This window comes from Polistes dominula, unplaced genomic scaffold, assembly GCF_049000335.1.
Source record: "Polistes dominula isolate Pdom_NZ unplaced genomic scaffold, Pdom_raw_medaka contig_75, whole genome shotgun sequence".
Lineage (NCBI taxonomy): Eukaryota > Metazoa > Arthropoda > Insecta > Hymenoptera > Vespidae > Polistes > Polistes dominula.
The window spans coordinates 4,234,020-4,250,247 of record NW_028301003.1 but is presented as its reverse complement, the minus strand read 5'-3'; the positions used below and the strand labels follow the sequence as shown (position 1 = coordinate 4,250,247).

The window sequence follows — 16,228 nt, the reverse complement described above, 5'->3', positions numbered from 1 at the left end:
CTCTAAACGTGGTATAGTGGTATCCTTAAGGGGAGCCACACGACTTTTCGCGCAAGGTAGATGTACATATGTGTTACCGAATTTATCTCGCGATCTTACATATAAGCCGCCGCCGTAACCAGATTGACTCGCGTCGCAAAAACAATGCACCTGCACGTCAATCGGGTCGTCATTGTAATGCGTCTTTCTATCGTTAAACTGTCAATTAATGTAAATTGTTCTGCGAACGTTATCCACGAGGTACGTAACGTACTGGGTACCGATTCATCCCAGTCGACATGTGTTTTCTAGCAGTCTTGGATGAAGATTTTGGCTCTTAGAATGACGGGTCCTAGGAGTCCGAGTGGATCAAAGATCTTTGCGACTTCGGATAAAATTCGTCATTTGGTAATTCTTTCGTGAATATCTACTGGCGCGACGGAGTAGATTAAACAATCATGATGTGCGTTCCATGAAATACCGAGTGTCTTTAAAATAGGATTTTCCCCAGAGCAGAGCTCGACGTCGATGTTTTTTATGTCTAAATTTTCGAGCACCGGTCGGAAGTTAGACGCCCACTGTCGTATATTAAAACCGCCTCGTTTCAATATTTCAATAGTTTGATCGCGTATCTTTCCGAGGGTTTCGACATTATCAGTTCCCGTAATGAGGTCGTCTAAGTATAGATCGCGGTTGAGTATTTCGGTTCCGAGTGGATAATTAGCACCTTCATCCTTCGCGAGTTGTTTAATGGTTCGTATGGCAAGAAACGGTGCTGACGCTATTCCGAATGTCACCGTATTAAGTTCGAACGTGCGAATCTGTTCGTTATGCAACCAAAATATCCGTTGATATTGGCGATCTTCTGGATGAATCCATATTTGTCGATACATTTTCTCGATATCCGCTGTTAATACGTACCGATACGTCCGGAATCGTAACAAGTGTTCTATTAACGTGTCTTGTATTGTAGGTCCGACTAATAAGGTGTCGTTGAGAGAAAGTCTCTTATCATTTTTCGCGGAGGCGTCAAATGCGACCCGTACCTTTGTTGTCGTGCTAGCTGATTTGATAACCGCGTGGTGGGGAAGATAGCAACCCCCTCTAGGTTCATCTTCGACGATCGACATATGTCCTAAATTGATGTATTCCTGCATAAATCGTTCATATTCCTTCCGAAGTTCAGTATTCGCGTACAATTTCTTCCGAAGATTATGGAATCGACCAAATGATCGAATCATAACCAAAATTTTTCTAATTGTTCCTTCAATTCGGTTGTCGCAAAAAACGTATGGTTTCTCTTATGATCGTTAGATTCGATTCCCCCGGCGACTACCCAACGTAATTGTGTTTTCTGGAGTATCAAATCGCCGCGTCCTGGTGATAAAGAAAATTGTCCTATTGTCATGAGCGCTAGTGTTGCTCCAGAGCCTATCAAGATATCGACCGGTCGTGGTAAATGGAACTGGGGATCTGCCAGTTTTCGATCGGACGGGATTTTCATGAGAACTCATTTAATGAGTTCTCGCGGGAAGATTTCGCTGGGTACCTGATCGGCTATCTTTGGAACGATGAGTAGTGAAAGGTTTCGACTATATTTATTATCTAATGATCGAATGTTTATCTCGATAACGCCCGTCGTTTGAGTTGTGGTGTCGTTGATAGCGTGAATAGGGATCGAATATGGTTTGATCGGCAAACGTAGGTCTCTCGCGACCTTCTCGGTGATGAAGTGTGCGGCGGCACACGTATCTAATAGCGCCCGACATAGTCTGAAAGTTCCGTCTCCCTTTCTTACGCGGCACATCACGCTCATAAGGAGTTGATTCGATACACCGCGCGCGTTGCTATTAAAGATCGGAGTTAGTCACGTGGAGATGGGTTCAGTTTGGGATGTTGACGCGGTCTCCTGCTTCGTGGAGGTTGTGGTCTCCTGTATCGCGGCCTTCTGTTGACTATCATTCATATGTAGTGATGTATGGTGAGGTCGTTTACAGATTTGGCAATGTGAACCGTTGCATGGACCTTGATGCGTCCGTAAGCAATTTTGACATAATCTATGACGTTTGACCATTGTCAATCTATTTTGTTCCGTCATGTTATTGTATCGAGGGCAGCGATATAAAGGGTGGTCAGCTCGTCTAGAAAGAATACATCTTGTCATGGCACGAGTAAGAAACGTGCGTGTCGGATGTGTGTCCTGTCGTTTTCGCGGTCGTAAAGTCATCTTCTCGGGATATCTACGTTTTGCGCGGGGCTCGAGATTCACGGGCGTTAATGAAGTTTCCAACGGAGCACACGCGCGCGCATATCTGGTTAAAAAATTAAAGAATTGCTCGATAGTAGGATATTCGTCGGAATCTGTCTGTTTGTTCCATCCTTGTGGCATGTCAGGGGGTAACGCGCGTTCAGCGAGGCGTACTCGCCAGGCCACTGAACTTTCATCAAATGTCTCGATCGTAGAAATGTGAGAACGCAGTTCGTTCAAGAACGCTGTTATGTCCTTCGCTGATCTAGCTTTCGGTCGAGATATGTCGATTAACGCGTCGATTGCCCGAGCTAATAGTATACGTGGTACGTCGAATGCTTTCAGTAAGGTCCCCCACGCGTCCTTATATTTTTCCCCGGTTAATTGATAGTGTTCGATCGTTTGAAGGGCCTCGCCGCGAAGGGAGTCGCGGAGGTATACGTGCTTTTCTAAGTCCGACACGTCACTTCGCGCGTCCACGTAAGTCAAGAAGCTAGATTTAAATGGGATCCATTTCCCTATATTCCCGTCGAATCGCGGGATCTCGAGACGCCGTAATTGTATTTGTTGATCGCAAGTCTTCGTAGTATCGTTGCTTCTGTTAGAGTTGTTAGGGTTGTTAACTGCGGCGGTATCGCTCGAATGAATTTTATCCCCGATCACGTGGTATCTCTCTATAAGCTCCCACATAACATAAAAACCTTCTAAAAACTTTCTGAAACATTTCGTGGAAAGCTTTAAACCTTTCAAAAAGATTTCTAAAAAATCATTCTACAAGGTGAAAATATTCGCGTTAAGAGACTTGCAAAAGATTACTCTATCAGTAAAATATTTTTGTAAAATCTTTTATGAATCCTTTTTAATAATGTTTTAGAATGATGTCTGCAAGGTTTCTGAAAGATTTTTTTGGAAATATCTTACGAAATCTTCGCTGAAAGATTTCAAAACTTATCGTGTTATGTGGGCTGGTCTAAATCGTCGACTCCTGTCTCTCCGGCGCTGTTATTACAACATTTTTCATGCAATTATTTGTAATCATCTACTTGCTTGGTAAAACGTTCGTAACGCCTTCTTAATTCATCTATACTTAAACTTCTTTCTTCAATTAAACTCTCGAAGTGTGATAATTGCGATCCTAAATTCTGCCGGTTTTGTTCGAGCTGTTTTTTGCGATGTCATTATGGATCGGTATCGTCTATTCTATTCCACGAAAACTACTCAAATTAATTTATGGTAAATATAAAAATCTCCTTTGTACGGATGTATTGCTGTGCGTTAGGTTCTCGATCACGCGGGTACGGTGCTGATGCTGTAAATCGTTGGAGGGGGTATCCGTTTATTGTTAGTGATAGCCCGATGGAGGGGGTATACGATCGTCGCTAGCTGTATGCCGATAGATGGAGTGACCGGCGAGACGTCTGTGGGGAACAAGGTCAACGGAAAAGGTTGATCTGGAGATTTACGCGATAGTCGTCAATTTAAGTAACAAAAATATATAAATTTATTAACAAGATACAACTAAACTCGTGGACGCCATGTATCGGACTAACTTACATTTCGACCGTTACGTTCAACTTGGGTTTAGTTAGTCTAGTACCCGCATAGGGAGGAAGGGCGCCAGTGTGCCGCGTCGATACACTAGGCACGTATCGCCACAACCACTCCCTCCCTAACATTTAACCTATCTTATTCTCAACAGTATGTACAGTCTTTGAGGTTAATAATCTTTGGTACCTAATAAGTTTTAAATTGCACAGTTTTCTTTTCTTGTAGGTTTTCAAAAAATACTGGTTTTAAACGTTCTGTAGACATATTTGTTGCTATTCCTTTGTAATCTATTTTAAAAACATGATCTGTCAGTCTTTCTATTATTGGAAATGGTCCTTCGTATGGTGCGTCTAATGACTTTTTCATTGCGTCTACTCTTACAAAAACATGGGTGCAGCTGTACAAGGTTTTGTGTACGAAAGGTTTGCTTTTTATATGATGTGCTGTTGGTACAGGACGTATTCTTCTCATATGTTCTCTGAATTTTTCTATATACATCTGTGGATTATCTGGTAATTCTTCATTTAGAAAAAATTCTCCGGGAAGTCTTAGCGTTACTCCATATAGCATTTCTGCTGTGCTTGCTTTTAAATCTTCCTTATAGCTAGTACGTAAACCTAATAAAACTGTTGGTAAAATATCAACCCATTCTGTTGAACCGCTACAAATTATAGCTGTTTTGAGAGATCGATGCCATCGCTCTATTATTCCATTTGAAGCTGGATGATAAGCTGTTGTGCGAGTTCTCGTGCAACCTAAAAGTTTAGTCAGTGCATTAAATAATTGAGATTCGAATTGTGTACCTTGGTCTGTAGTAATCGTAACCGGAGCTCCAAATCTAGCGATCCATGTGCTATATAATGCGGTTGCTACTGTGTCAGCTGTTATATCTTTTATTGGAGTGGCTTCAGGCCATCTTGTAAAACGATCTATCATTGTAAGACAATATGTATATCCTTTTGATGGTGGTAATGGTCCTACGATATCTATATGTATGTGTTCGAATCGTCCCTTGGGTACCTCTATTTTTTTTGGAGTGATTTTATTATGGCGTTGTATTTTGCTTTTCTGGCACTTAATGCATGTTCTACTCCATTCTCTGATGTCTGCGTTCATTTTTGGCCATACGAAACTTTTCGCGATGATTCTCTTGGTGTTTCTACCACTAGGATGCGATAAGTTATGGGTGGCATTGAAAATTCTTTTACGTAGACTGTTCGGTACGTATGGACGTATATCATCTTTCTCTATGTCACAATACAGGTAGGAGTTTGAATCGTTTATTCTAATTTTGTACAGCTTCCACATAGGCATGCTTCCCTTTAAAATCTGTTGAAGTTCTTCATCTGTAGTTTGTTCTCTGATGAGTTCTTCAGTGGAGATTATGGTTGGCATGTCAATTTGCTCGATTCTTGATAGCGTGTCTGCTATTTGGTTATTTTGGCCTGTTATATGTACTATTTTTGTTGTAAATTGGCCGATATAATCTAGGTGTCTTAATTGTCTTGGAGTGGCTTTGTCGGATTTCTGGTGAAAAGCTTGAGTCAACGGTTTATTGTCGGTTTGTATAGTTATGTCTTGGCCTTCTAGAAGATGTTTGAAAAATTTTATACTTTTGTAGATGGCTAAAAGTTCTCGATCATAAGTGCTATATTTGAGTTGAGCTTTTTCGAGTTTTCTAGAGAAAAATCCGAGAGGTTTCCATTCGTCATTTTCCAATTGTTCCAAGACAGCTCCAATCGCTTTGTCTGAAGCGTCAGTTGATAATCGTAGTTTTGTGTTTTCCTTAGGATAATGTAGCAGTTGTCACGTCCAGTGACGTCTAAATTCGAATTTCGTGCACTACACCAAAAAGTTTTAAATTTGGTAAACTCTGTCGTATTTGAATATTATTAGTCTGTCCAATTTTTGCGTAAAAGTAATTTGTTAAACTTTAGGTTGTATAATTTTGCGTGAAAATAGTTCTATAAGTACTATGTAAACCTTGCGAGAAAAATTTTTCTTTTTATACATATACATATATCTCATACTGTTTGTTTTAGTATATAAATTCGATACTTTGTATGTACATTAGTTATTAGATCAATTATAATAGATCATTTTCGTTCGCGCTAATGTACCTTATTTTCACGCTATATATACTTAAATATTTGGTAATTATGCTTTTCTTTTCCATATTGTTATTATTCCTTGTAAAGATAATTCTGTATTTCCTATGAACGACCATCGATAAATTGTATTTTGTAGAATGGATAAAATAGAGTATTGAGAATCCATTGTCGTTCATAGAGGAATCTGCATTACCGACAGTGTCGGTAACGAGTTTAGTCGATAAGTAAATGTCGGTAATACCGACATTGCGTTCTTCCAGTACTGACTTATCGGTCGACGTTATATTGGAATGGTTGCTTTTAAATTATTATTTCAATGTGCATAAAATATTCATACTTTATTATATTATATTCGTTACTCATATTCTGTCTGCACGTGCATTTTTGCTGACGGCGCAGTCCCAGGAGCTCGCGCTTGATAACATTCCAATGTAACTGACACTTATCTTTCTTCGGAGAATTCGCGCTTGATAAAATTCCAATGTAAGTAATACTTATTTCTCTTCGAAGAATTCGCGCTTGATAAAATTCCAATGTAAGTAATACCTATTTCTCTTCGAAGAATTCGCGCTTGATAGTAACTAATATTTTTGTCAGCGAATTCTTCTCCTTGACTTGGGTCTCACGGTGTGGAAGTCAGTAGTGGGGGAAGCATTTTTGCGTAAGTGGGAGGTACTCCCACTCTTCCGAAACGGACGCTTCTTGCGATGCTACGTTCGTCCATGAAGTCAGTCCACCTTAAATCATCATCGAGTACGTGTCTAAGATTTGTCTAAGAGTAGTCTAGTTTTGTAATAATTTTCTAAGTCCATTTATAAGTCCATCTCATATAATCATTCGGTACTTGTCAAAAATTTGTCTTAAAATTTGTTCTAGTACTCCAAGTGTATTTATAAAGTCCACCTTATATAATTATTGAGTACGTTTCTTAAATTTGTCTGATGTTCGTTTAGTTTTGATTTTAAGTAATATTATATTAATCTACTACTGCGTATATCTAAATCTTGTGTTTGTTAAATATCGTGTGTGATCTGGTTCTATTATCAACGGTTTATGAATATTAACTTGGTATTTTGACTTAGCCTGATTTACAATCAGTTCATTTAAATTTTGTTACTAAGTTGTCTCTCTCTTGTTTAATAGAACTTAGTCATTGACTTTGAACATTTTATTCTTAGTTATTATTGCTATTATAAATCTTGGCAAGCCTAAGTCATTTATTTATTACCAAATTAATATTCCGTTAACATTGTTCATTAATAATTGTGTGTGTGCAACAAGGTGTTTATTGTGTAACAATTTAAATCTAAATTTAAATTTTAAAATATACTATATTGTTATTCTACATTGTGATTGTGATTTAACAACTGCACCCTTCCTTCAAACGCCAATTTCAGTCAACATATTTGGATTGTATCTCTCATTGGCCAGCACCGGAAACCAGGTAAGAATTAAAGATTTGGTTAACATCCAGAGTTGAGTTTTCTTTGACATATTGACGTCCGACGCTCCGGTATCCGCGAGTAAAGCCTATCCCGGGTAAAGTACTGGATAAGCAGGCTGACCCAAAAACAGGCATTGACTTTCTTTCTCTTATCCGAGTAAACGACTGTAGGGTCGTGACCGGTTGAGAAATCTCTAAATTCGTTCTTACTCCTCAAGTAAGAACTGGTGACAGCGGCCACTCGTGAAATCTCTTCTCGAGACGTAACAAGTAACAAAAATTGGTGACAGCGGTGGGATAGCCCAACAATACGGTTTTGTCACCTCGCGATACTCGTAGTTTGTCGGATATTTTCTACGGTTTGCTTACTTGGACTTTCGGATTGTTTCGTATAAATTTTGTTTTTGTTTCGTTTGTTTGTTTAAACTAAACTTTTACAATTTAAAATGGCATCGGAACGTGCACGCGCTGGAGCAGAATCTCCAATTGGAACTAGTAGGGAATTTTTAGATAAGGAAAGCGAAATCAGACGAAAGATGGAAGATATAATGCTGATTCAAGAGCAGTTAGGCAAAGTTCAAATAGAAATATTTAAAAGACAGGAGGAACTAGACAAGAGGGAATCAGAAATCGAAGCACAAAGGCGGGAACTAGCGCGAAGAGAGCGCAGATTAGAGATTGGGGGAGGAGAGAATCAAAGATCAGATGATGAATATTCGGGCGACTTCCGAGGATTTGAGAGGACGCGTACTCCGGTGGATTCATTTATCACAGTATCCCGGACGCCCGGTGTCTCCCGAGGCGGGTCGCCTCGCCCAGTTCCCGCGCGAAGACGTTCGATAACGCCTGTCGACGATATGGATAAGTATAATTTGGAAATGAATCGCCTTAGGCGAGAGAACGAGTTATTGAGGAGTACATTGGCCTCCTCGCGACCGCCAACCCCACAACCGCGAAGCGGTTGCCCGTCGATTAAAATTCGTGAAATTACAGAGGGGGTTCCGAAGTTTGACGGTCACAATATTTCCGTAAACCAGTTCGCGAGAGCATGTAAGAGGGCTCTCGATTCGTTGCCCGAAAATTATTCTGACGAATTAGAAAACTCGTTAACCAGATCATTGATTTCGAAGTTAAGTGGGCATGCTTACGTCGTTATTGAACATATAAAGGTAACTCGTGTGGAACAGTTAATTGAACGTTTGAAAGACGCGTTCTTACCATCGTACGGCGCAAATTACTATCGCGGACAATTGGCAACCGAATTTAAGAAACCAGGAGAACATGTCCTTGATTATTTTAGTAGAATCCGTGATTTAACGCAGTCGATCATTGACGAGGAATCGAAGCAGTTAGGTAGATTAGAACGTTCCGTAGAACGAAAAATAGAGGAGGAGGGTTTAGACGCCTTTATAAGAGGCCTTTCTCCTGAGTATCGCACATCATTGCGTTTTGAAAAATATCACGATTTTAGCTCAGCGTTGGTTTGTCTTTTAAAAATCGATAAACAGATACAGGCTGATGCGGCTAGGAACAAGTTGTCGGTCGTTAAAGACAGTAACCCAAAAGTAAGGGTGATTAGACAGGTTGTGGTATGCCACTTTTGTGGAAAGCGCGGACATAGTGAAAACTATTGTTGGAAGAAGAATAGTAAAGGGAAAGATCGCAGTGAACCGAGCGGAAGTAGAAGTAATTCTCCTCGAAACGTTAGGGGTTCATTTCGGAAACGATGTAATTATTGCAAAAATTTTGGTCATTTTAAAGCTGACTGTAGGAAATTGAAATACATCGAAAATAAACGCGTGGCGGGAAACGGGGAGGGGAAGCCGGTAACGGACGCGCGTCGGGTTCCCCCTCCGGGTCCGCGTCCACCAAGTCCGACGGCAAAAGCAGGACCGTCGACATCAGGAAAATAATGTATGAACCAACGGTCTCCGCTCCGCTTGTCACGTGTACCTCAAAACAGCTGACGGGTACCGTGACATTGTTAATTGACACTGGCGCACAAGTAAATTTGATTAAGATTAATAAATTACAAATGGACCTTAAAATAAATAAGTCTGAAATTTTACATTTAGTAGGAATTTCCCCCGGTGGTCATTTGACCCTTGGATCTACTAATATTTGCATGTTCGGGGAGTATGTAAAATTTCATTTGGTTAGGAATGATTTTCCTGTCGAGACGGACGGTATTTTGGGAAATGATTTCTTGAGGTCAAGGTCAGCTCTGGTTGACTATGAGAATAGATGCCTCAGATTTCGGAAAAAGGTAATCTCATTTATAGAAGAGGAGAGAATTAATATTCCGTCTCGTATGTCAAAAATTTGCTCTATTCATATTAATAATGTCGAGACTACAGAGGGATATGTCCCTCGTTTGAATCTTCAGCCCGGAGTTTTTGCAGGAGAGGCTTTAGTTAGGAACGTAAACGGAAAGGCGTATATTAAAGTAACGGATACGACTTTTGAATCCGTTGATTTGACAATTCCTAAAGTAGAATTATTGGATTATAGTATTGGTACTCTTCCGAATTCAGCGTCCAATACCTCTGATCCATCCGGCTTCCTACGCAATATTCATACAATATTTGCCTCCAACTCCGCTGATCCAATTCCAAAATCAGATGTTTCGAATTCCGAGTCACCTTCCTCACCCTCCAGGGTTGAATCCGTGAAATCCCTCTTACGCCTTGATCATCTGAATACGGAAGAGGCAAAATCTGTTTCAAAATTAATTGAGTTAAACGCCGATATCTTCCATTTGCCAGGTGAACCATTGGGGAGCACTAATGTTTTGGAACATAAAATAACAACAGCTGATAACGTTCCCGTGCATACTAAACAATATAGATTTCCCCCGGTTCACAAGGAAGAAATTAGGAAACAGACTTCAGAAATGTTAGTTGACGGGATAATTAAGCCGTCCATCTCTCCATATAATTCTCCTATATGGATTGTTCCTAAAAAGGCGGATTCAAAAGGTAATAAACAATGGCGCATGGTGATCGATTACCGGAATCTTAATGAAAAAACAGTAGGTGATGCATATCCTTTGCCCAACATCACCGAAATTTTGGATCAACTTGGCGCGGCTAAATATTTTTCTACTTTTGATCTGAAATCCGGATTTCACCAAATTAGAATGCATCCGGATGACCGCGAAAAGACAGCGTTCTCGACCCCGTATGGTCATTTCGAATTTTGTAGAATGCCTTTTGGCTTGAAAAACGCACCAGCAACCTTTCAACGGTTGATGGATCATGTCTTGACCGGTTTACAAGGCGAAGAAATGTTTGTTTACTTGGACGATGTCGTTCTTTATGCAAGTTCACTTAACGAGCATGAGATAAAATTTGGTAAGCTCGCTCGCAGACTTCGTCAAGCAAATTTAAAATTACAGCCCGACAAATGCGAATTTCTGAGACGGGAGGTAATTTATTTAGGACACACTATTGAGGAAGACGGTGTAAAACCGGACCCAAAGAAATTAGAGGCAGTCCGTGAATTTCCGCGTCCGAGGAACGCAAAATCAGTTCGTCAATTTTTGGGACTCGCCGGTTATTATAGAAGGTTTATTCCTGCCTTCTCTAAAGTCGCCAAACCGCTAACGGATTTGTTGAAAAAGGATGTTTTATTTTGCTGGGAGAATGCCCAGGAAAACGCTTTTTGCTCGTTACGTGATTCTTTGTGTAAAGAACCAATCTTGCAGTATCCAAATTTTGAGTTGCCTTTTAACGTAACGACAGACGCATCCGGCTATGCAATCGGTGCCGTGTTGAGCCAAGGTCCTGTTGGAAAGGATCTGCCTATTTCCTATTGTTCGCGAATTTTGAATCAGGCTGAAAGAAATTACTCCACAATTGAAAGGGAGCTTTTGGCAATAGTTTACGCGACAAGTTATTTTAGGCCATATTTGTACGGCAGAGAGTTTGTTCTGGTAACCGATCACAGGCCGTTAGTATGGTTGAAATCAGTAAAGGATCCTACATCTAGGCTTGTTAAGTGGGGTCTTAAATTGGCAGAATACTCATTTAAAATCGTATACAAATCTGGAACTGCAAATTCGAACGCAGATGCGTTGTCGCGAAATCCGGTGGAGAGTAAAAACATTCTCCCAATAAATATGTTCGATTCGGACGACAGTCTTACTAAATTTGACATTAGACAAACTGCGGACGACGACGGGGACTGTGACGTCAACGAGACAGCTGACAGAGTGACTGGTCTTACTTCATCGTCATCTGATACAGTCGATCCAGTTACAAGGACGGTAACGGACGATGAAGGCTCTGACGTCGACGATACGGATGACTCATCCGCGTATGACAGACTTTACTCCCCGCAGACTGAGACCGAACATAACACGCATTTAAGAATGCTAACAGACAATGTAGGAGTCACAAGAGATTCGCTAAATTTAAGACACGATAATTTAGTTATTTTTACAGATCTAGTCGGAACTCCGTGTGACGAAGGGGCAAAGACTTTAAGTAAAATACATAAGCTTCCGAAATTTGAAGAACTGGTGCTGGGACGCGCTAAAGTGGTGAAATTCGGCAAATATAAGCTAATCGCGATCCCCATTAAAGAACGGGCAATAAATGCCACTAAATTTGAAACGCTGGTTGAAGCTATTGGGTCTTTGCTATCCGTCACACGCGAGCTTGGGTTAACATCAGTCAGCATCTCGAGGACCCAAGGTTTGGACGGAATTTCATGGTTACGAATCTTGAGGAAAATTATTAATACATTCGAAGGTGAAAACTGTAAAATAGTTGTTTGTAATAATGAAGTGTCTATTCCAGAGACGGAAAAGAGGGAGAACATTATAGCGGAATGCCACTCCTCGCCTATCGGTGGTCACAAAGGTGTGACAAAAACGTATAATCGTATTCGACAAAAATATCATTGGCCAAATATGAAAAAAGATATTCAAGAATTTATAAATATTTGTGAAAGTTGTCAAATTAAGAAATTAGTTAGAATTAAATCCAAAGAGCCAATGATATTAACCGATACGCCAGGAGCGGCATTCGACAAGATTGCCATGGACATCGTGGGCCCGTTACAGGAGACAAAGATGGGTAATAAATATGTACTCACTATTCAGGATGCACTAACAAAATATTTCATTGCGGTACCTCTAAAATCAATTACGTCCGTCGACATCGCAGAAGGTCTAGTTCATAACTTTTGTAATATTTTCGGGGCTCCACGATCAATTTTGACAGACCAGGGCACAAATTTTACCGGTTCTTTACTAAGGGCAATATCAAAACAATATAATTGTAAGCAGATTAAAACCACTGCATTTCATCCGCAATCGAACGGATCTTTGGAACGTTCTCATATTGTCCTTATTGAATATTTAAAACATTATATTAATAAAAGAAGCGAGTGGGATAAGTGGCTCACCCATGCAATGTTCGCTTATAATACTAGCACGCATGAGGGAACAAGATTCACCCCTCATGAATTGGTTTTTGGTAAACAGGCAAATGTGCCATCAGTAGATGTTATAACTGGAATCAATTTAGAAGATACCTACTTAGAATATTATTTGGATTTAGTTAATAAAATAAGAACCGCACAAAAGGCGGCAAGACAGAACTTGGTGGGAGCTAAAATTAAATCTAAATATTATTATGATAGAAATGCTAGAGGTCAAAAGCTTAAAGTTGGTCAGGATGTCTATCTTTTGAAACAACCAACGTCTAAATTGGGAAACCAATATACCGGTCCCCACCAAGTCCTAGAAGTGCTACCCAAAAATAACATCAAAATTAGTTATAAAGGTAAAAGTAAGATTGTTCATAAAGATAAGCTAAAATTGTCGAAATCTAAAAAGTAGTCTTCTTTCATGAATATTTGTATATTAAAATATTTTGCTAACATATTTGTTTTGCCACTGACTGTACATTATCACCAGGAAGGATGAATTCCAAGGTTTGCTACGTCATCCTTTGTTGCGTCACGACGGCCTTCGCTCTCTTGGGTTACGACTGTGGTGGAAATTCTGCCAACATCAGCACGGTATCATTGCTGGAGACCGGGGAGTGTAATCTACCCGTGTCATCGCCCAACAAGTCGGTGACCTACGTGCAGCTGTTACAGCTGACAGACTATGATAATGTGCGCGTATATCAGTGCAGAGTGGAAATAGACAGAACAATTTATTACTGTGGAATGAGTTCGCATATCTCAGCGGTTCATAACGGTCGCCGCATTTATTTACTTGAAGTGTCTTCGAACGTTTGTAAGAGTATGATAAATACCGGTACACTTTCGTTGAACTCATTCACACAGATTAGTGGACTACGTGTTAACTCGACAGACTTTCGAAGTGTTACGTTAGCGGGTTCCATTACCACCGACGGTAGGTGTCAAGGCACCCAATATTCGGATACCGACGGTACGTGGGACAGTGTGGTTGTTCAAAGTGTAGTGCGCACAGACATTAGAATATACACGGGAATAGTGAAAAGTGGTGAGAACTTGATTTCCTTAGGGGACATATATCGTGCACTTTTTCAGAAGGAACGTGTTTTACAGACGAAAACGGTTGTGCATTTTGGACAGTTGTTCCCGGTTCGTCGTGTAATTTTGAACGGTATACAGCACTGTATGAGGGGTCCGCCACCAAAGTGACGTCATCAATCGCAATCTCACATATTACAACAATGTACTCGGTGACGGAGGGAGACACTGCCTTCGCGTTGATGGGTAAAAACGAGCTCCACATTTGCGGGTATACTCTGGTCACTACTGAACATCCCAAACTTTTTATCTTGGAAACAACAAGTGGTCATACGTTTACGTCAAAGGCAAAAATAACACCCCAAAACATGGATTTGTTTGCCTATATAAATTCAAAGTTCGTATACGTTGAGAAGCACCACCGTGACCAGCTGGAGTCTCTCTATATAAACATCTTACAACAGAAGTGTAACCTAGAACAACAGGTTATTCGAAACGCGTTGGCATTTGCGAACATTCTCCCAGATGTTTTTGCGTACACGGTCATGAAGAGGCCGGGGTACATGGCGGTGGTGGCCGGTGAAGTCGCGCATATTGTCAAGTGCACCCCTATTCCAGTGAAAATAAGACATTCGGAATTATGTTATAGAGAACTTCCCGTGATATATCAAAATTTAAGTGTTTATTTAAAACCAAAGTCGAGAATTTTAGTTAGAAAAGGTACTGAAGTACCGTGCAGCGCACTACTGCCACAGGAATATTTGATCGAGGGAACCTGGTATCAGCTGCTACCAAAGCCCACATACGTAAAGGATCCCCAAATTCTACTGCCAGACACGGATGTGATCTGGAGATACATCGATGCGGGATCGCTCGCGACTAGTGGGATTTATACACAGGCGGATTTGGACGATCTCCGGGACCATGTAATGTTCCCTGTTGAGCAACCGTCTATTTTGAACACTATCGCGAGAGGGGCAGCTGGACATAAAGTGAAAGTTGACACGTTAAATCTTGTGGATTTTGTGGGTGAAAAAGGTGTTAGTGAATTAGCAGAAAGTGTGACCTCTAAACTTTGGAACGGTCTATTGAAATTCGGAACGGTCAGTTCTGCTATTCTTGGAATTGTGCTTATTTTTTTAAAGTAGTGAAATTGATCATAGACTCTGTTCTTCGAGGGTACGCCCTGCACACAGTTTATGGTTGGAGTTTACATATGTTGGGTGCAGTTTGGGGCTCAATCACGAGCCTACTCCTCCATTTGGGGCGCGGGAAGGATGCTCGGCCCACTCAAAATTCGGACAATGGAATTGAACTTCAGTCGGTGCGCACGGAGACACCAGAACCTTCAAGCGGTAACTCCGGGGCCACCCAACCTACCTTGGATTCGAGAGGCTGCCAGACAGAAAATACACCTGGTAAGCGGGTTCAATTTCATATGGATGACGAAATCACTCAGAAATTTCGTTCGTTGCGAAGACCACGGGAGTAAATCCCATGGTTCTTCTTCTTAAGGGGGGAGGTGTCACGTCCAGTGACGTCTAAATTCGAATTTCGTGCACTACACCAAAAAGTTTTAAATTTGGTAAACTCTGTCGTATTTGAATATTATTAGTCTGTCCAATTTTTGCGTAAAAGTAATTTGTTAAACTTTAGGTTGTATAATTTTGCGTGAAAATAGTTCTATAAGTACTATGTAAACCTTGCGAGAAAAATTTTTCTTTTTATACATATACATATATCTCATACTGTTTGTTTTAGTATATAAATTCGATACTTTGTATGTACATTAGTTATTAGATCAATTATAATAGATCATTTTCGTTCGCGCTAATGTACCTTATTTTCACGCTATATATACTTAAATATTTGGTAATTATGCTTTTCTTTTCCATATTGTTATTATTCCTTGTAAAGATAATTCTGTATTTCCTATGAACGACCATCGATAAATTGTATTTTGTAGAATGGATAAAATAGAGTATTGAGAATCCATTGTCGTTCATAGAGGAATCTGCATTACCGACAGTGTCGGTAACGAGTTTAGTCGATAAGTAAATGTCGGTAATACCGACATTGCGTTCTTCCAGTACTGACTTATCGGTCGACGTTATATTGGAATGGTTGCTTTTAAATTATTATTTCAATGTGCATAAAATATTCATACTTTATTATATTATATTCGTTACTCATATTCTGTCTGCACGTGCATTTTTGCTGACGGCGCAGTCCCAGGAGCTCGCGCTTGATAACATTCCAATGTAACTGACACTTATCTTTCTTCGGAGAATTCGCGCTTGATAAAATTCCAATGTAAGTAATACTTATTTCTCTTCGAAGAATTCGCGCTTGATAAAATTCCAATGTAAGTAATACCTATTTCTCTTCGAAGAATTCGCGCTTGATAGTAACTAATATTTTTGT

At 40.2% G+C, this 16,228-nt stretch overlaps 1 protein-coding gene across 1 annotated transcript; it reads right to left on the bottom strand.

The window, feature by feature from the left end:
- Positions 1-380: 380 nt before the first annotated feature.
- Positions 381-1,220, bottom strand: LOC149032183 (uncharacterized). The gene has a single exon (XM_089174000.1). It carries the CDS (start codon positions 1,218-1,220, stop codon positions 381-383), a length of 840 nt encoding a protein of 279 aa, XP_089030126.1.
- Between the last annotated feature and the right edge of the window lie 15,008 nt (positions 1,221-16,228).